We start from the raw sequence: 21385 nt of genomic DNA on the forward strand, positions 1-21385 counted from the left end.
AAAGGGTTGGGTTGGGTTAGGTCGATTTTGGCAAGTTGGTTGCACAATCCTACCAAATTGTAATTGTAATGTCTCTCCAAAAAGTCCTCAAAACCCTAAAAAATGTGAAAAAAAGTCACCCTCCAAACCTTTCCTCAAACCCTACACCTTACCAAGAAATAACACAAATCATCTCTAAAACCCAAAACCCTTCTTCACCTTCCAAACCCAAACCACTCAAACTCAACACCACCACCACCATTTTCCTCTCCAATCTCAACCCCACCGTGCTCCATGTTTTCACATACCCAGATTTTAAGTGGCTGTTTAATAGTGTATTTTGAATAACAATATTTAGTATTTAAATAAAATTAGATGTATTTAAACAATAACAACATTGCCAAATGAGCCTTAAATCCACTAGACACTTATGTTTCTTCAACTTTGTCCTCCACAACCCATCTCTCTTGTCCTCCAAGCCTGACTTGCAAGCCAACTTGACACTAATTTGCAGGCTTGTTAGAGAAAGAAGATTCTCAGATGCTGAGAAAATGATCAAATTTGTCTTGGTTGGTGGAAATCCCAGGTACCCATTTTCTGTTATTGCTGCTACAGTTGGGAATTGTTGCAATGATGAAAAAGTTATAGCCAAGTTTTTCAATTCTATGCTTAAGGTTTATTCGGATTGTAAAATGTTTGACTTAGTTTTGCGGGTTTTCCATTATATGAAGGATAATGGAATTGAGATTGATGAGAGGACTTGTACTGTTCATTTACTTGCACTTAAAAAAAGTTATGAGTGTTTGCAATTGGTTTTGGACTTGTTTTATCGAATGGTTGAATCGGGTATTGAGGTTTCTTTGTATTCTTTGACAGTGATGGTGGATGGGTTGTGTTCGAGTGGAGAGGTCAAGAGGGGTAGGGAGTTGGTGGAGGAGATGATTGGTACAGGAATTAAGCCCAGTGTTGTAACATTCAATGTAATGGTGAATGCTAGTGCCATGAGATGGAATTTTGAGGAGCTAGAATTGGTTTTGCTTTTGATGGAGAAGGAAGGAGTGGCATTCAGTGACCATACATATAAAGTTTTGATCGATGGGTTCACGAGTTCTGGCAAGATTGACGAAGCTAAAAAGTTGTTTTTGGAGATGCATGATAAAGGTTTAAAAGTGGCTACTCATCTGTACAATTTAGTTATTAATGGGTATAGTAGATTGGGGTTTATGGATGGTGCAAAGTCGATGTAAGGTGAAATGACTGATAGAAGTATTTTTCCAAATGCTGATACGTATTCCGTTCTGATAAGTGGTCTTTGCAAGGCTGGGGAAATGGGGCTAGCAATGACATATGTGAATATGATGCAGCGAAAAGGGATAGAACTAGATGATGTAATGTTTAGTTCTTTGTTTGATGGTTTTTGTAATAAAGGGATGGTCGATGAAGCTTTGAGGTGCAAGTTATGATGGAGAAGAAAGGATTTGCTGCTGATTTAACTGTGTTTGACAAGATAGTGAGTGGACTATGTAAGTTGAACCGGATTGAGGAAGCAAAGAGGCTGCTGAATGTGATGGTTAAATGAGGTGCAACCTCAAAAATTACGAGTTTCACTACTTCATTTGATATATGAAGTATACGGGGGCTTTTTGGTGGAAGGGAAGGGCTGTTTAGAGGATGGAGCAATGGGCATGAGTTCTAATATAAGCATACTTTGATAGATTTGTATTGAAGAGGAGGGAACATAAAATGTAGCCTAGATGCTTGTAGATGAGATGAAAGACATGGATTTTAGGCAGGACTGGACTCATATTCTTAAATACCAGTTACTGGAAACTCTTTTGTTGTGGAAGGCAAATGATTCACTAAACTATTCTGTGATATGGTCTCCAAGATGAGAATGCATACAAAACAAAGTTTTCAGGCTTGTCAACGGACTGGCAGTCAGATGAAGCATTGGACATCCCAGAGCTAGCTGGTTCACCCTGAAATGCATTGAGGTGCAATGGTTGACTGGACATGTACGATGAGATAGAATAGAATTGCTGAAAGTGACAGGACCTTATAACATTCCTTTATCTTGGGTTTCACTCTGCCAATATTTGATGGTTGTGAACAAGAGAAGCATATCCTTCTGGGAGTCATAGTGTGAGCTATTGTACCTATTGGATAAGCAACAATAATGGTATAAATCTATCCTTAATAATTATAAAACTGAAGATTCATGTTGGACTTCGTCATTAAATACACTACACTAGAAGCAGTCATTGCTTTTAGTAGGTACTTATCATTAGAACCTGTTTTGTGTGTAATGCTGCCAAATCTTTGTTGATGGCAAGGCTACACATTATTTAAATGTACATATTTTGTTGCAAATTTAGTCATTCAACCATTGTTGTCTTTGTGTCAAATTTAGTTTTTGGAAATGGATGACATACACGATCAACCTCTTTGATGTTTACATAACTTTGCGTCGTTACTTTTTCTTGCTTTGATTTAGCTTTTTCCTAACCTTCTCTAAGTTATCAATGATGGTTTAGCTTAAATGTATTTGGAACATTTTTCTAGTGGAATCTCTTGCTCCATGCATTAATATACTGTATAAATTAATTTGACTGCAAATTAATCATAATTTTAACTCATGATTGAATTTTGACTCTAATAGAGTAAATTTTCAGTATCATGTGCTTGCCTCTGGTCTGATTTCCCAAATCCTGTTCCAGGAAAGTAGAAATAAATTGCTAGAACCTCAAATTCCTAAATCCTATACCTGGAACATAGAAAGTAACTAAAGTCTCAAGCTTTAGGCCGTTGTTAACTTCATAGAATGTTGGGTTGGGTTTTCCTAGATTTTGCTTAACCTCTGATGAAAAGATTTGAGGCATGCTTTGAGTCCACCATGAGATAACTCCAACTAATTACCTTGTCTCTTGATTATTTGCCTTTATTGTGACTAAAGCACAATTATCAGTCGGGTGGACTATTTTCCTATGCAGTTTGGTTCAAGCGTTACTTATTATTAGTATTGTGGCATTTTTTTTCCTCTCTCTCTCTCTCTCTCTCTGTTGATGATATCATCAATTGGTGCTTTTACATATGGAGAGTACACTGAGAAGCTCCTTGATAAATATAACAACTTGAAAACATAAGGGCTTGAATATTTTCCTGAATAGCTGCCATTCGTAAATAAATGTTCTTGCATGTTAGGGCGAACTATAAAATGACTTATAATATATGGTATTTCCTTTTCCATGTCAAAAATTCATTTCTTTCTGTGGAAGATTTATAATAGTTTTTGTTATCTAGCATAATTGCTACGGTTAATTTATTAATAACGTCATCTCCTATTTATAAGCATTTCATGCATTTATGCAAAGTTTTCTTGCTAAACTATAAGTAGGAAGAATCTTTTGAGGATTTTTTTTGGGGTATATTCTTACTTAAATTTGAGGTCTGCCATATTCTAACATTGTTCTGTTTTAGTGGGTGATTCCTCCTTGATGTTAGAACTTACAATATTTCATGAGATAGAATGCAAGCAAGCATTATCTATGGTCCTTTCTCAAACAAAACAGCAAATGCAGAAAGATGATGAGGAGTGAGGTCTAAACCAATATGTGCATTTCTAAAATCTATGCATGCATTTATGAGAAGTTCATTGGCTAAATCTAGAAACTTAAGAATATGTTGGAGTTCCTCATAGAAACTTTGTTTGTTTCTTAAAAATAATAAATTGTTTGATGCTTGTTTGCCTACTTGATGCACAAATCTAAATTGAATAAACAATTCCTCATTTTTTCTTCTTTATGATATGTATATTTTTTTTTCTCATGGCAGAGTTGGAACCAAATTGAAGTGAGTGCAAAGAAGATATCCAAAACTCAACCTCTCCTACTCACTAAATGTTTTTCCAGGAGCTACTCTGAGGTGAGTTTTTATTTATTTATTTTTAAATGACCACAAAATTGAAAACAGTATATTTTGTCAATTTATTACCTATATAAAAAAAATTGTCAAAATTATTAGTATGTCAAGCAACTGTAGTATGCAATTTTAGTAGATGAATTGAAGTTGGAAAAAGGGCAGGGACTTATAATCTGGTTTGTAGGACATACTTGAGTTTATTTCATTTTGAATCTTATTGTTATATACTATGAGAATGGGTGCTCCCATAACAAGGAAAACATTCGACTGCTCCTTCAATTGCTGACTTCCTAATTTTGTAACCACTGTAGATCCCCCTTATTATTTTTAACTTCAGAAGCTCTAGCTACAACAAACTGCATATCTAATGAGGAGATTGTTTTGTCCAATGTCCTGAAAGTATCGAGACATGAATATGCCATATAAATCAATTACATGATATAGGAAGGTAAACAATTGCAACATGGAAGATATTGCTTGGATTCTTTGAAATATTACTGAATATAGAAGGTTACATGATTATATCATGTATTTGTGAAACTTGAGAAAAAAGCAACCTGTAATGGCGAGAAGAATGTTATCTAGAGATGTCAATAAAGATAGTAAAGCTTCTGAGGTAAAATACTTAAGATTTGCCTTGTTCTAATATTTTCTATGGGATGAAGAGCTCTTGATTGATTAAACGTGTAGAATTGAGTCTGATGTGGCTATGGTGCTTTTGTATATTCTTGAGACAATGGATGACATGGTGTTCTGAAAAGAAAGGTGAATTAGAATGGAGAGTGGAGTTGTGTAGTGAGGCTGATTTACAATTTATTGTTATGCGCATAATTAGTCATTTTTGGTTGTGTGTAGTTATGATTTTGGATTTTTATTTTTCTTGATTGTTTCTTCATTCATTCAGGTTATATAATTCTCTCTCTCGAACACACCATTTCCGCTATTTCAGATCGAAGTTTCCAAGAAGTTGCACTCTTCTATCCGAAATCCACCATGGCACCATAAGATCTATATAAGTTGCCCATCTCCCTCTTTGTTCAGTACTTTGTTTTTTCCTTCTTACATATATGTCAATCATTATCTACAGGTGGATGAGAGGCATGACATCAGGCAAGTGTAAGTCCAACTTAAAGCCTAGTGTGAGATTGAAACTATAAAGTCCAACTATTCCAAGGGTTTCAATAATGAATGTAGCTTTTATTTAGAACTCTTGTCTATTTCCATGGGGAGTACCATTTTGAATAGCTTATTATTATTATTTTTTGGTTACGTTTATTCTGATGGAAACTAATGTTCTGAAAAATTGTCAAGCTTAGTTACAGGGCACTAATTACCTTTCTTGAAGCTCATGAAGATGCCTTTCGTGAATTTCCTACTATTTCATTAGTGTTCTTAATGATGTTCTGTTAGATCTCATGCAGGCTTCATTACTGAACTTTTGAAATAACTAGATAAGATTTGGATTAGATTCTAATTAATGCACTTTGAAAAAGTAAGAAGGAGGAGAAATGTCAACAAAATTTTCTGTTGCTTCATATAGTGAAGATCTAAACTCTATAGAAACAAGTAGTTTACATAATTAAAATTTACATTTATGCAAAGTTTCTCGTGTTTCTTACGGGTTTATTACGATTAGTAATAAATTGAGGCTTTTAACTTCACGTTGCATTCTTCTAATGTTGACACAAACATTGGAAAACCTTCATTTTTCACGTAATTATTTAAATATATATTTTTTAATTGATTTTAATGTCTATTATGATTCCTTGTAAAACCTCTTATATTTGCATTGTCTATTAAAAATTTTTCACATCATATTTTCGTTAAATGGTAGAATAAATAGTTGCATATAAAAACACAATCAATATAAATTTCTATTAATAACTATTATAAATCATAATTATCAAGGTTTCAAAAAAAAAAAAAATCATAATTATCAAATTTTGTTGAACTTTTCCGTGTAACTTGGGTTACTAATGAATATTGGTGTCCATTAAAATTTATTTATTCTATGAATTTTTATTTTCTTTTTTGACTCAAGATATTTACTTGGGGGTAAAAATAAAAACCTTGGACAACTGGAAATACCCGTTCTCTTTGTTTTCCACCAAAAAAGATAGATAAACAAATACAGTATCTCTGAAACGAAGAGGTGCCATAGAGATTTGTTATCAAATGGAACCAACTTTTGAACTCAAACAAACATTACCTCTTGCTCCATGTAAATCCACCACAAACATTCTTCCTTCAAAGTGAAATGCAGCCCAACGATTCTCAACCACACCCTTTGGGCAAACCTATACCTTCCCTATTTACTCGAAGAATTAAGGGATTGGTTTACAGATACAACCTTTGTAACTTCATGGTAAACACATGGATTGGGGAGTTCTTATTTTGAAGGCTGCAACTTCTTTCTTAACTGCGGCAGTTCATCGGCATTGTCCTCTTTCGCCTTGCCACTGCCAAACATACAAGAGTTATTCTCACTACTCCTTGGGTTACTCAGCTTATTCTTGCAATGGCAATCATCATTTTATACAAGGTTGGAGATTTTGATTACGGATTTGCTCCTATTGTTTAGATTTAACATGTGTGTCACTTGTAAAACTAGTTAATATTTAAGAATGAAATCGACTTAATTTTAAAAAGTTGATGTACTAAATTAAACAGTTTTTGAGGGAATAATATCAAAATTTACCCAATTGCTGAAATCAATTTTAAGGAAAAAGAGTCACTGAAAGTTATACCATTTTTTTTTTCACACCTTGTGTTTTTGCTTTGTGGCTGGCCCAATCAAGTACTACCTCAAGTCAAACAATACTATCTATGATACATAATTACATACGAGAGTGGCTAGTTTTACTAGACACATTAAGATACGAACACATGTCTAAGATTAGACATGTGTCTGCATCACAATATGTCCAATGAAACTAGCCATTGGACATAAGCGCCACTCATAACATATATATCCAGTTTCATAACTTATTGGTTGTGATTCTTGAAAAAAAAAAAAATTTATGGGTGCATTTTAAAATGTTGAGTGGAGTCTAGCCATAAGCATGTTGTACAAGTACTATGGAAGTGAGATGCCAAAATTTTTGTAAACTTTTTTGTATGTGTGACCGATGGGCTAAACAAAGAGTTATGCTATATATATACAAAATTTTAAAATATTTTTTTTACAATGGTTTACTTTTTTTTACTTAGTACTAATTTTAATCAAATTTTGTTATATCAAAAGAGCAAAAGTCAAATTTTTATCGAAACACACTTTTTATAAAAATAGAGCAGAAGTCCTTACAAATATAAATACAACACCAACGCAGCACAAGTCCTTACAGTTACAGAAGTACTACGGTCATGGATCCTACTCCTACACATAGATGCACGGTTCAGCGGCCATTCTTTCTTCTTCATCCCACGCACCACCACCACCACCACCACCACCACCACCTTTGCAACCACCATCACCATCACCATCACCACCACTTCTTATGTTTCTGTCCCCACCATCCCCACCACCACCACCACTTTAATGGTCACCCCCATCTATGCCCCACTCTTATTTCATCTTTTCCTCGAAACCCAGAAGCTTCAAATCCTGTTGCTCTGCCAAACCATTCCAATTTGGAGACTTCTGCTTCTGGCTGTGAACAAGCTTATGCCACTGCCAATCAGTAAGTTTTGCGCCATCCCACTTCTGTTCCTCTCAATATGTATGTATTTTATTGTGTTCATGCCATCATGCTCAAACTATTGCTAGTAACACTCAAATATTTCATTACGTTTGGGAGTAAAATTTGGGGTGGGTTTTGTCATGGAAGATTAGATAATTTGCCACTGACTGAGTTTGAAATTTTTTTGGACTGATGGGTATTCTACCCTTTACATATTTTGATGATTGAAAATTGATAAGGTGGTGTTTGGACATCCTGATTCAGGTAGTTACTCTATATACCATACACTGAAATGAGGACTCAGTTTTAGTGTCTGGCAACGAACTTTTTAGTTTAGGATCCACACTATTGTTCTTGTGCATGGAGGAAGTGCCATTTGAGCCAAAGCTAATTTGCCCTTGTTGCAAGTCTTTTCAAACAACTAAAACTTGTATTAGTTCCTATAGGAGAGCTTATGATTTTGAACTTGAATGACTATCAATGAGACTTAATAACACTTCTCCTGCTTCTCAATTAAATTTCCATGTTTGTTTGCTTGCCATGAAATTGAAAGTTTGGCTCTTTGGATTTCTCATTATCTTGGGTGTTGAAAAACTAAGACCACAATTTGAGAAAGCGTATTACAACTGTTTGGCCTAGTTGGTTAAGTTTTTTCAAACTTATCTGAGATTTTTTTTTGTGGAATTTATTTGTTAATTAGACTATATGTTGCCCCTTTTTTCTGTTTTATATGAACAACAATAACCACCAAGCCTTAGTCCTAAGATTTGGGTATGGCAAAATATGGATCCTCAACAAATTAGTTAGGATCGGTCACATGTATTCTTTTCCACCATTTTATTCAATCCAAAGTCATACTCTTTGGTACTTCCTTAATTGACATCTTTTTTTTCCCCCCCTACTTTTTAATATGAAATGTGACAAAAGGGTTCTTAAATATTGTATTGCTTATTATTTTTTTCAATGTCAGTGATGCTCAACCTCTCCCATTGGCACGAAAACATTCATTTTTCTGTTCTACTCCAAAAGAGTCCTACTTTAAAACACTATTTTCACATTATTTTTCTCATCCAAATTAGCCTTTCTTGATTTGTTAAAATAGGATGTTACAAGAGCAGGAGCATGAAGGCTTAGAAGAGGAAGATGATGATGAGCCAGTTTTTGTTCTGACTGATGAATGGAGGGAGTTCTTTGCAAAATCCGAAGCAAAGAGGAAATTAGGTAGTGGCTTTTCCCCTGCATTTTTTGTATGCTTTCAAATTATTATTATTATTTTTTTATTTGCGTTTATGTCTTACAGAGAAGAAGCAGGCTAAGAAGAATGGGAAGAAATAAATATAGAATTCGGAGACATCCTTGAATCACCTCAAGCATGAGAGGCTGGGTTGAGTTCATTTAGCGGCTTCAGAGTTTCTGAAAGAGTGATCAAGAATTACTTTCCTTTTACACGTACGGATGATGCAAGCTATTGCTTTTGAGCTGAAGATGCTCGACATGGTATAGAATTTCTTGTTGAAGTAAAATGTTCCATTGCTTGACTTAGATTTCCTTGTTATGGATTTTTTTTTTCCTTCTCTCAGTCAAAAGCATAGATTTTGAAATTTTGTTCATGATCTCCAGAACATATGTATTTTACATTTACAGCTTATTTTTGCCATCAGCTTTGTTACTAATTTTGTGGCTGAAGTTCTGATTTGTGAACTCATATCAGCTATTCATATCTATATTTCCCTAATAGTCTCATTCCTAATTTCATTGATCAAAACTACAAATGAGGAAAAGAATATTGATCAATGAATAATGCTGCAAAACAGTTATAATATATGATGATCTCCTAACAACTCTTTTACTGTACTCTCACAACTCTAAGTGAATGTAATTTGTAGAATTGACTTAAATGCATTTATTATTCAAGGAAAAGCTTGCTAATTTTACTGCTCTGTATGGATTATGAAGGAGATATTCAATTAGTTGTGCTATTGTTACTTGTGCTTAAGATAGAGTGAACATGTGGGAAAACATTAAGGAAGAATTTCACATTCTAAGTAAATAAGACTAAGGAAAAGGGTGACTGACCACCTTCTTTCTCCTCGTCTTCTCTTTCCCCTTCTCCCTCTGTTAAAACATATGATGAAGTTTTCAAAAGGGTGTGGAAAAAGTACACGGGGATGTCTGCATTTACGTGTTTATTGCAATGTAATATTGCTGTAAACTAGTTCGAATTGTACATAAAGTTGTTATTATCACTATTATTTTTAAATTTATTAGGTACTTGTCAGTGTATTATCTGTAAGTGGGAAGAATGAAGAAGTAAAACCATTGCAAGGACGACAAGCATGAAGGTCCCTAGGGATCACCAATAGGAAGTCTGCAAAAGGATAATTACCTATTGATAAGCCAGAGCAACTAGTGGGGTTGGTTGGAGGCACTTTGATGATCAAGTCAGTGAAAGAAGATCGAAGAAGGCTGAACAAAATGATAGAGTTTAGCAAGGAATGGATACATCTTCCTTCAGTAAGAAGGTATTTGTAGTCTTACAAGAGTCGAGGTGGGTGAACTCTTTCCCATGCAACTCAAATTAGGATTAGGCTAACTCAAATTAGACCTTCCTAACCAGGCTCTTGGACCTGTTCGTCTTGGGTTTGTGTGATTTTCCCCCCCTATGATCAATTAGTCCACTAGGTCTATACTGTAGACCAAATGAGAAACACAGGAATCTAGCTTACAAATGTTAGAAACCAATATGACGTTTTGGTTTGTAATCCAAAATGTGAGACACAAGAATCTTGCTGGATAAGTGTAAGAAACCCGTCTGATTTTTTATTTTAATTTTTTTCTAAGAAAAAAAAAGAGATTAATATGCTTCAAAAGGCACAAATATAGATTGAAAAGGATCTATGAAAAAAGTTGATGTCATCTAACAGAGCCTTAAGTTCCCAAGGAGGATTGTAATGCTCATTAGACAAAGCTTCTACAAAAACTTTAGAAACGCTCTCCACAGTCAGCTTATCAATTCCCATGGATCTAGCATGTTGAAGACTCCATCAAATAGTAGTAGCCTCTGCCACAGCATGGGAGTTCTTTTGGTCCAACTCTACAATACTTCACCATTCCAATCAAAAACAGCACTAGCTTTATCGTATTCCACCGCAGTGTCACTACTTCCTGCTAGTGGTTTGGACCAGTGAGTTGACTGAGTATGCTGGATAGCACCAAATTTTTGTTGCCTAGCCTTGAAATGACACTGAAACTGTTTGTCTATCATTATTAGTATCTCCAAAGGGCAGGTTTTTCCATTGTTATAGCACACACCCAGTTTCAATGATAATTAATGATCACAGCAGCAAGCAAAGCAAAATTATCACATTTTGAATTGTAGATGGGGAATTTATAATGACTTTGACCTGATCTAAGCATGAATTGGCTTGGATCACCTGAGATCTGATGCTCCAGCATGGGTTAAACCAAGCTGCCTTTGCAATAGGGAAATGGAGGAACAAGTGGATGCTAGTCTTGTCTTCTTACTGGCATAAAGGGCATTTATGTCAGGAAATTCCTAAAGGCCCAAAATTCAATTTCGGTTAGGCAGGACATTAGTTGCATGTCTCCAAAGAAACATTTTAAACTGGTCATGAATTCTAGGCTTTCAATAATGATCTTCCAAAGTTCTCTTTCTTCAACATTGAATCTATTGGATTGGCTACCCAAATGCTGACCTGATCTTATTTGCAACCCAAGGCATCTAATCTGGTCTCTGAGCAATGGGAATGACTATTCTTTGAATGGAACTTATTGTCTCCCAGTTAAATATGTGATTCAACTTCTCTAGATTCCTTGCTCTGAACCTTGGATATTTTCATTGGAAATATTAGGAGATGGCAACCAGTTGAGTTATAACTGCAATGTAATGCAGTAAAGTAATCTATAAACTCTTTGTCCCAACTTCTTCTCAGTTGAAATTGCCATACAATCTCTCCTCTTTCTCTCAAACCTAGTCTCACCTCCTGACTCCAATTGCTTGATCTCTCTAATCGCTTAGTTGTACAAAGCCTGAAACAGTCCCAGACCATGGTGTGCGTTGCCTTCATCTCTGCTGCCCTTGACAGGCTGCCAATTTTATTTCTATAAAACTTGGTCTCCAAGATGTTGTAGCCCAGTCACCTTGAGGACCACTCTCTTCCCCGCTTTTGAGTTGGTATAGATTGATTTGGTTGAGTTTTGGATAGATTTTTCATTCTTTTATATTTGTTTGAGTTTATCTACTTCTACTTGAGTAAAGATGTTTTTTTTCCCTTAAATTTTACTTTGATGTATCAATATGTTTCTAATTTGTAGATTCCATTATTCTAAATATTTTTTTGGTGCTGAAAATTATGCTTCCTTCTATTATAGAAACTGCAGATGAACTAAGGTCTACTACTTGGTTATATGTGCTAGGTGTTCAACAAATGGCCTTTATGAGAAACTGGTGTTACTTGACATTTTTGCACCTATGTTAGTCTACAAGCCTGTATAGGTGTTGGGATAATACAGTAGATGAACTGTCATAAACTATTTGACCATGTAGGTTTCATCCTTTGATGTTTTTTTTTCTTTTCAAGCTTTTCAATTCTTTTTATTATATAGATAAAGATTTTTTTTTTTGATAGATCAATTCTTTCCCTTTTTTTCTTAATTACTGCAAGTATTATTTATATCAAGAGTAGTAATAAGCATGGATTTTATGGGATGCTATACATTGAAATCATCCAATTGTTTGAAATACAGACTATTTTGGTCTTCTTTCTGCACTTTGCTACTTCTTTTTATCATAAATTAAACATTAAATTTCTTAATCCTGTCTTGTACCTTTTCTTTTCTATAAATTGTTTTCAAATTTAAGTAATTGGTAATAATTAGTTGATTGTTGTACATGTGTTAAAGGTGGAATTTTGGGTTGAGAACAAGATGTTGTAGGACCAGGTTTTATATCTAATTATATTAATTTAAAATAGGTGGAATTATATTAAAGGCTGTGATTTCTGCAAATGCAATCTGAAATTTGTTGCATGAGTTTCGGGTTTAGGGAAATCAGATTTTTTTTTTTTTGGGTGAATTCATATCAGGTTCTGTGATATTAAATATGCATAGAATTGGGTATGGTGAGGGAGAAGTGGGTATGGAGTATGGGTTTCTTGGGGTTGGAAGATGAAGAACCAGATTACGCAGATTGGAATTTTAGATCTTTCTAAAATGCAAAGGGGAAAGGATTATGTTATTTTGCAGCTACTCATACTCCTTACCGTATTTCTTTGAGGCCTAAAGGAGGGTCCTATTCTTCTCCAGAAACATAATATACTAATATCCATATAGAATTGTAAATAGTGTATTAGAAACAATTTAAATAGAATAAATATATAGTTATAGACTTATAGTTAAGAAATTCCATACTTAAGAGGATAAAGACTTAGTATATAGTTAGCCTTTTAATATAGTCATAGGAGTATAAGAACTAATCTTTGAGAGCTAAATATCCAAGCTTTAGAGCTAACGTGGGCTTTAATCTTCAATATGTGTTGATTGCATTTACATATCTGTTGGACTCAAATGAGGCACTTGAGGAATGCAATGAAGGTGTACATCTTTCTGTATAGTAGGACAATATAACCTTGGTGTAGAGAAATTGAAGGACATTTATGCTTTGCTTTCGAAATAGTTTATCTACAGAAAGCCCCCGCCCCCGCCACCCCCCCCCCCCCAAAAAAAAAGAAATCAACTTGGGGGTGGGTGTAGCAATCTAAAAGGAATAGATAAGCCCAATAGTAAGCAAATTTTATAAGGCCAATATTTTGCAAGCCGTGTGCAAAATGTATATGCAAAAGGCCATAACAGTGTGTACTCCTCAAACTTATGCTTATATCTAATTTTTTCTTTTCAGCTTGCATTACTTTTGTAAATTAAAGGGTTTAGGGGTTTATCTAATTAAAATTTGCTGAATTATCTCTGACTGATGATTATGCATACTGTAACTCTTTAGTCAAAACCCTCTCTAACCTCTGAGATTATAATAAGATTTGCTTCAATCCCGCACTTTGTTTTATGCGTCAGTCTTGCTGAGTGGTAAAAGCTCACACTATTGAGAAAGAGAAGCCACCATGGATGTTATGACCCAATTCCAGAGATAGTGGCAGGAACACTCTGCTTATCTACATGAGGTGATTGTTTTTTTTTTTTTTGGTGGGTATTTTATAATTGGTTTTGAGAGATTGTTCAAAAATTGATTGTGTGAAGTGGATCTCTACTCTAGGTGGATTTTGTTCTCTTTAAGCATTTGTTTGTTTCTTAGGAATGTTTTTTTCCCCCTTGGATTTGTTATTTTTGAAAGGATATTTATGTTGTATTTGTTTGATTTTGTTACTTTCCCGAAAAACTACTGAATTAAACAAAATTTGTACTGGTCTATTAATTTATTTTTTTTGGATTGGTAGAGGAATTCTAATTATGGGGTTTGGTGATAAAAAAGGATAGGATGACCAGTTTAAACAACTTCAGGAACTGCTGCAAAATGAGAATAATCCAGATTTTGTGGTTGAGTTTCTATTTTCTTTGATGATTTTGAGAAGCTCTCGAACAATATGTCTAGAGCTCTGTGTGTATTTGTTATCTATGTGGTTGATTTTGGAAATAAGTTTGTTTAATGATTTTATTTTTTGTTTATGGGTAAAACGAAATACTTCACTAATAAGTAAAATGTTTAAGAAGATATGTATCTGCCTTATGCTTCGTGATTGTTCATAAGTCATTGTTAAGAAAATTTTAGCTTCACAGTTATGAAATTGATTGAAGGGCATCTTTATAAGTATGTGTTTCTATGTTCTTACCATGACAAATATTTTACATGGTTTTTCATTCTCTGCTCACTTGCATCATGACTGCCAGCACTACAATTATTGATTCAAGAACAGAATGTAGCATTGCTTTTTCGTTATGAGAAATATAACATTTTTGTTTCTTAGAATGTAATGAATTCCTTCGCAGATGGATTTGCTTGCATGGCTTCCTACCCATGATTGGTTGCCTAAAAGAATAGTATGTATCATGGTAAGTTTCTATTGAACATAGGTGCACTAAAATTTTCTTAACAGTAATTTATGAACATTATGTGTGATGTTAAGTTTATGCTGCATGTTACTTTCTAAAATATGCAAATTGATGATTGTGGTCATGTTAGATATACATAATGTAAGATTGTTGAAGTACTGTTAAGTGATTTTGAAGCAAACATCTCATTCAAGGGGAGTCACTATCCAATAGATAATTGCATTCTTGGCAAGCAATGTAATGTAGTTAAGTAATATATATATATCTCACTTGTCTCCTAGAATAGAGGTGGTATCTTGTTGCATGAACGCATAAGATAATTTCTCCCAAGTCTTAAGTGCTTCGTGAACTGGTAACTACACTGTAGCTTTGCGCAAACAACCTACACATAGCTTCAAATGTGCCATTTGTACCCATTATTATTAGAAGACCATGTTTCACAACATTACAGACATACAAATCAATTAATTACTTATAACGTTTGCATTACATAAATCCAATTGACAGGAAATCAGGTACATGTTTGCCATACATAAAAAGATACAAGCAGCTAGACTGATTAATCAACTAGCTTTCTTATGTGAACTTAGCTCCATTACGCATTTCTCATAAGACAACCTGGTGAGTTTACAGATCTTGCAACGTCTTCATCTTTCTTCTGTTCAACAACAAGTGCACCAACCTAACCTACTTTGCTCTATCTTTGTAACATCATAAGACCATGACCATCAACTTCTTTAGAGATAAACCAACAACTCTATGTTGGTCATAACAAAGCTAAATTGCACTATTTTCCTGCAGGGAGCAATGCTAACATAACATTTATGGCTTCAAATTTAGCTTGCTGAAAGCAGCAATGATTCTATCTCCTGTGATCATTTTGTGGTTTTGATAGAAGTCTAGTATCTCCATAGAGATATATTTCACCTGTCAGAAACATACACATCATTCATAATTTCGGAGATTAGATGAAAGAATCTGCACCTTTTTAGAAGCTACTAAATCATAACAGCGATATTAATGGAAATTGATTGTATTTTGCAAATTACATGTTCAAACATGCATTGTACGTGCACATGCAGCACAGGATTTAGCAAGCATATAATAGCCATTTATATGACACTACCAGCTATTACTGCTTATACTAAATAAATTTAGTTGAAGATATAGAGATTCTAAGATCCTTGATAGATATTTTACTCCTATAAATTCAACTCTATCAGGAGCTACACTAAATTTTTACTCCCTTGGCATGTCAACCTTTACCACAGGTAACAAGAGAAAAAGAAAAAGAAAAAGAATCAAACTCAAGTTTCAAAAACCGTCAATAATTTCATTCAATATTGCTACATACTGCTGATATCATATTAGAGTAAATATTGTCTGACCAATGAAGACAAGGATGGCAAGGGCTATGTTCATGGTTGACATCTGTTAAGGATAGTAAAGGCTGCTGGTATGGTCTGTAGATAGCCTTAAAGTCCTTTATCAGGTAAAGACAAAATGTTCAGAGATAGATTTGGAAAAGGGTGAAATATCTCTGACTGTCGAAGATAAGAGTCATAAGACAGTACTTCTGAAGACATTTTTGGGACTTTATTTATTTATTTATTTTTTTATGGTATGGTCTGTAGATAGCCTTCAAGTTCTTTATCAGGTAAAGACAAAATGCTTGGAGATAGATTTGGGAAAGGGGGAAATATCTCTGACTGCCGGCAGTACGTTTGAAGACGTTTTTGGGACTTTTTTATTATTATTTTGTTTTATGGTACGGTCTGTAGATTGCCTTAAAGTCCTTTATCATGTAAAGACAAAATGCTTAGGGATAGATTTGGGAAAGGGGGAAATATCTCTCACAGCTGAAGATAAGGCAGTACGTCTGACCCTTTTTTTTTTAGTGTTAGAAATGTATAGTTTCATCCGTCTTTTCTTTGTAACTATTCTTCCTTTGGAAGGATTTTGTCAGTGAGAGCATGATAACAAGATACCAAAAAACATTCATGTGTGTGGGGGGAGAGTACTATCTGAATTAATTACTCAATGGATTTCTGTCGGATGAAAGATTCTGTCTGCACAGCATAATAACAAGATATCAAAAACAATTATGTGTGTGTGGAGAGTACCATCTGAATTAATCACTTAATGCGTTTCTGTCGGGTGAAAGGTTCTGTATGCACAAACATCATTTTTTTAAATTGAGTTTAGCGACTAAATATGCTGAACTAATTTTGTAACCAAATCTTGGGTCTTGATGTTTTCTTTTATCTTTTTCTTTTGTTGTGCTCATTTCATCCGTATACTGCTTGTACTAAGGGTTAGTTTAGATATGGCTGAAAATATTGTAATAAAATAATTTTTAAATGTGTGAATAGTGTTATGAGTTCTATTTTTAATTTTAAAAAATTTGAAAAGTATATAAACAGTGCACCACTGTGCGGTTATTGTTTATGCGCAGTGGTGAACAGTATATATTGTCTCTGTTGGAACATGTGCGTAGGAAAAAAAAAAAAAAATCTCAAACGTGAAACGCCAGACGCAAACTCCTGTTTGGATAGAGCTTATTGCTGAAAATTAAAAACTGAAAACTAAAAATACTGTAGCAAAATAATTTTTAAATGTGTGAATAGTGTTATGAGACTCATTTTTAATATTTTTTTATGAATAAAGTGTTTGTGGGTCTTATGAATAGTGTGTGAACAGTGCAGTTATAGTGTATAAACAGTAAATTGGTCTTCACACAGTGAAATAACGTGTATGAACAGTATTGATTACTGTTTATGCACGTTAAAAAAAAAAAAAACAACACAAAATCTCAAAATGTGGCAACAAAACGCAGTATTCAAACTAAGCTTAAGCTTAAATAAATTTTGTTGAAGATATAGAGATTCTAAGATCCTTGATAGATATTTTACTCCCATAAAATCAACTCTATCAGGAACTACACTAAATTTTTACTCCCTTGGCATGTCAACCTCTACCACAGGTAACAAGAGAAAAAGAAAAAGAGTACCAACGAGGAATATATATATATATATATATATATATATATAAGGCCGTACTGTGGTACTCTAATTTAGGGAAAAGAGCATAATAATTTATTTTTGAAACTTCAAGGTGGTATAGAATTATGATGTGGTTTTGGTATAAGTTCCAAATATTATGGTGAATTAGGATTTTCAAAGTGAACCAAAACAATTTTGGTTCAAATGATTGTTGTGTCGAGTATTATTGGTATTGGTTCAAATTAGAAAGTTGATGCAGGATACGTTGAAAAGGGAACATGAAGGATATATAAAATGCAAAGTGAATTCTTTAAGTTTAATTGAAGTTTATTTAAATCTTTTAACTTTATTTTTGTTTAAATTAGTCTTTTAAATTTTAAAGTTATTCAATTTAGACGTTTTATCCAATTTTGTTTAAAAAAATTACCATTAAGTATGCAATTAACTAATGAAAAAAAAATTTGACAAAAATTCTTACATAAAAAATCTATAAAATATTTTTATTTATAGAATTTTTTAACATTTTTTAAATTTTTTTTTTTTAATTCTGTCCACCATTATCTATAACCAAGTTTAGGACATTTTTATGATGATAGAAAGTGTGCTTGTCAAAAAAATACGTCTAATCTTCTAGACTTTTTTGATTGAATCCAATCTTGTTTACTCGTTTCATATGTAGTGGCTAAGTTAGGAATATTTTCTAGGGAGCTAAGCTAAATATAATAAAATTTTTAACTAAAAAAAGTTATGACTAAAAAATACTTTAATTTACAAAATTAATAAATTACAAGTATAAGAATTAATGACTTAATTTAATTGTTCAAGCAAATACTATTATTAAAGTACAATAAAAATATGTATCACTTTTTTTAAATATGTACAACATTTACCACTTTTTGTGCACATGCAATGTGAGTCTATACAATGTAAAGTTCCTTAAATATAAAGAATATTAGTGATCACTCACTAGATAGCAACATAGCTACTGGTCCTCTACAGCTTGTACCACACGTAGCGATCTCATTTTGTCAAATTGAACTACACGTATCAACACATCAATGGAAATATCAATAAATAAAATAATAATATAATTAAACAATCCTATTTTATGAGTTAATGTTAAGTTAGTTATTAAATGTTTTGTTAGTTATTAAATGTTTTTTTGGATAAACTTATTTTTTCACAAAGAGACATGTCTCTTACCAAAGGGCACGCAGGGGTTTATAAATACAAGAACTCTCTATTCATTCTGTATCTTAGATTATTTTATCTTTGTTGCTATTTGTTGGTGATTTCTACTAAATGGGATTTACCATCAATGCCGTTGGGACCAACATAACAAATTTGTATGACTAACTTATTTGGATATACAGAATATCTAACAATTCCTTACTATATTGTAATACACACTTTCATGGGATCATGTAAGCCACCATCAATGATGGCAGTAACGAGTGTTGACGAATGACGATGAGAGGAAGTTTGGTTCATTCAAAGGGAAAGAAGGGAATGGGGATTTTGGGACCAACGAAGCCATTAGGAACACCGTTAAGTAAAGGAAAAGATGGAAAAAAGAAAAGAAAAACATATTGATAATAATAATAATAATAGAGTTAAATATTTTCCCCCTCGATATGGAACACGTTGACAAATTGAAATTTTGTTTCTTAATTGAGGTAGTATTTAATGGTCCCTTAACACTGTATTGACAAAATGTCTTAATCGAAAAATTATATAATGTATACAAATTTTAAAAATTTAATGGACAAGATCTAAATTACCATCTCAAATATGTAATTTGCAATTTAGTAAATTTAAAAAATAAAAATGACGATGCCGCATTGTCCTAAAGAATCTAACCTTTTAATTTCACAATTACTAATGTGGTAGTTTATGATTGGTGTATAATAGAAGTGATGTCAACAATGATTTTATGTGAAAATGATGTATTGCAAATCACCCACCTCAACCAGTTAAGAAAAAATTTGTAAAATTTTGTGCATGTGTGATTTCAGTTTGTTTTTCTGAATATAAAAATTCCACAAGGAGGAATCTAAAATATAAAATAAGGGTAAATTCTATTAACATACCTTGAGGTTTGGGCTACTATGAATTATGTCCAGGACTTTTCAAAACTGACTAATTTGATTCCTAAAATCTAGAGGTGGCAAAATTGAACACGACCCGCGAACCTGACAAGACATGATACGAAATTAGCAGGTTATGGGTTGAGATTTAATGGGTTAGCGTTATATTCGAATTGACGCAACTAACCTGTTTAATAAATGAGTTATGTTAATGTTATATTCGGGGGTCGACACAACCAACCCGTTTAATAAATGAGCTGGGTTAGTATCTATCACATGGAACTCGTTTGATCCATCTAACCAGTTTAATTAAATGATATTTTAGAAATATACCCTACAAATCCTAGATGTATAAACTTATTAGTTGTTGTAGTTATTTTCTTTGACATATTATGATTGATTATTTGTAATATTGAGATTTGCTTTAATTTTGAATGATTATTTGTAATGCAATTATTTGTTAGAGTTTTTCATAATTCATATCAATTTGGTTAATGCTATTTTTTTTTTGTTGTTGATAAAATCAGATAAGCAAGTTGACACGATTGACCCATTTAAAAAGTGGGCCGTGTTAGGGTTGAAAAATCTTGACCCGTTTAATAAATATGTCAGGTTAGTGTTGACCTATATAGTCGGATATTTATGAGTCGACACGACATAAATCCGACACACAAACACGAATTGCTATCCCAACTAAAAGCTAACTTAGTTCCTAAGATAGTTGAGAAAAATGATTAATTGGTTTAACAGTATTTAGGGACTAAGTTGGCTTTAGAAACCAAATTGGTTAGTTTTGAAAAGTCGTAGACCTAATTGACATTAACCCAAACCTTAAAATATGTTAATAGAATTTACTAATAAATAAAGTACGCCACTTGTTTACTAAAATGCTAATAAATGACTTTTTTAGTGTTTGGGTTCTTTATATCAGAATTTTCTCTTTGGGTTGAAGCCATTTTTTTCCAAAATTCTAGGGGGCTTGTAACAGGGGCGGAGTCAAGAATTTTTGTTTGAGGGGCTAAGTTGCAGTACTAATATATTTATCAAGATAACCCCCCACACACATATATACACGTTTTTTTTTAATTATATACACACACATATATATACACAAACTTTTTTATTTGATAAATTATATATACACACACACACCCAACAACAACAAAAAAGCTTAGTATTTTCAATCAAAATTATGTTTGATGATGATCTTTCATAAAATTAATTTTTACTATTTTCATAGTGAAATTCTTAAAAAGTTTGATTTTCTATACAAATTATCAAATTTTATTCTAATGTAAGTAAAAAATCATTTAATTGAACTAATGAAATTTTCAAAAACATGAATAATCCAAAACTTGGAGGAACAAGTTAGACTCCAAACATATTTGAAACTATATTTCTTTAATTTATTATGTGGCAACTAAAGAGACATTTCATTTGTAGTTTTAGTGATAATATTTTTTTAATGAATTAATGACTTGTTAATCGCCGCATAATAGGTTGAAAAAGATAAATTCAAACACGTTTTGTGCCAAACTTTATCAAATATTTAACAAACATAAGAGCATATTTTACAACGAAAAAATAGAATTGCAAAAAATAAAGTTGTCTTTATAACTATTAGACCAATTTTTTTTAA

The 21385-nt window shown here is 33.0% G+C and overlaps 1 protein-coding gene and 1 pseudogene across 5 annotated transcripts; both read left to right on the forward strand.

Annotated features, from left to right (window-relative positions):
- Positions 1-320: 320 nt before the first annotated feature.
- On the forward strand, positions 321-5535 carry LOC142619096 (uncharacterized; annotated as a pseudogene).
- Positions 5536-7202: 1667 nt separating this feature from the next.
- LOC142618779 (uncharacterized) lies at positions 7203-17033 on the forward strand. 5 transcript variants are annotated; one of them, XR_012841352.1, is made up of 6 exons: positions 7203-7577; positions 8680-8798; positions 8878-9074; positions 13665-13771; positions 14595-14657; positions 15165-17033. XR_012841352.1 is itself a non-coding variant. In XM_075791797.1 (3 exons), exons 1-3 carry the CDS (start codon positions 7261-7263, stop codon positions 8910-8912), a joined length of 471 nt encoding a protein of 156 aa, XP_075647912.1. In that variant the 5' UTR covers positions 7203-7260; the 3' UTR covers positions 8913-9314. The 5 variants fall into 5 exon arrangements, 1 of the variants encoding a protein (XP_075647912.1); XR_012841350.1 differs by having other exon boundaries at positions 14595-14661; positions 15939-17028; XR_012841353.1 differs by lacking the exon at positions 13665-13771.
- The last annotated feature ends 4352 nt before the right edge of the window (positions 17034-21385 follow it).

The sequence above is a fragment of the Castanea sativa genome, chromosome 12, assembly GCF_040712315.1.
Source record: "Castanea sativa cultivar Marrone di Chiusa Pesio chromosome 12, ASM4071231v1".
Lineage (NCBI taxonomy): Eukaryota > Viridiplantae > Streptophyta > Magnoliopsida > Fagales > Fagaceae > Castanea > Castanea sativa.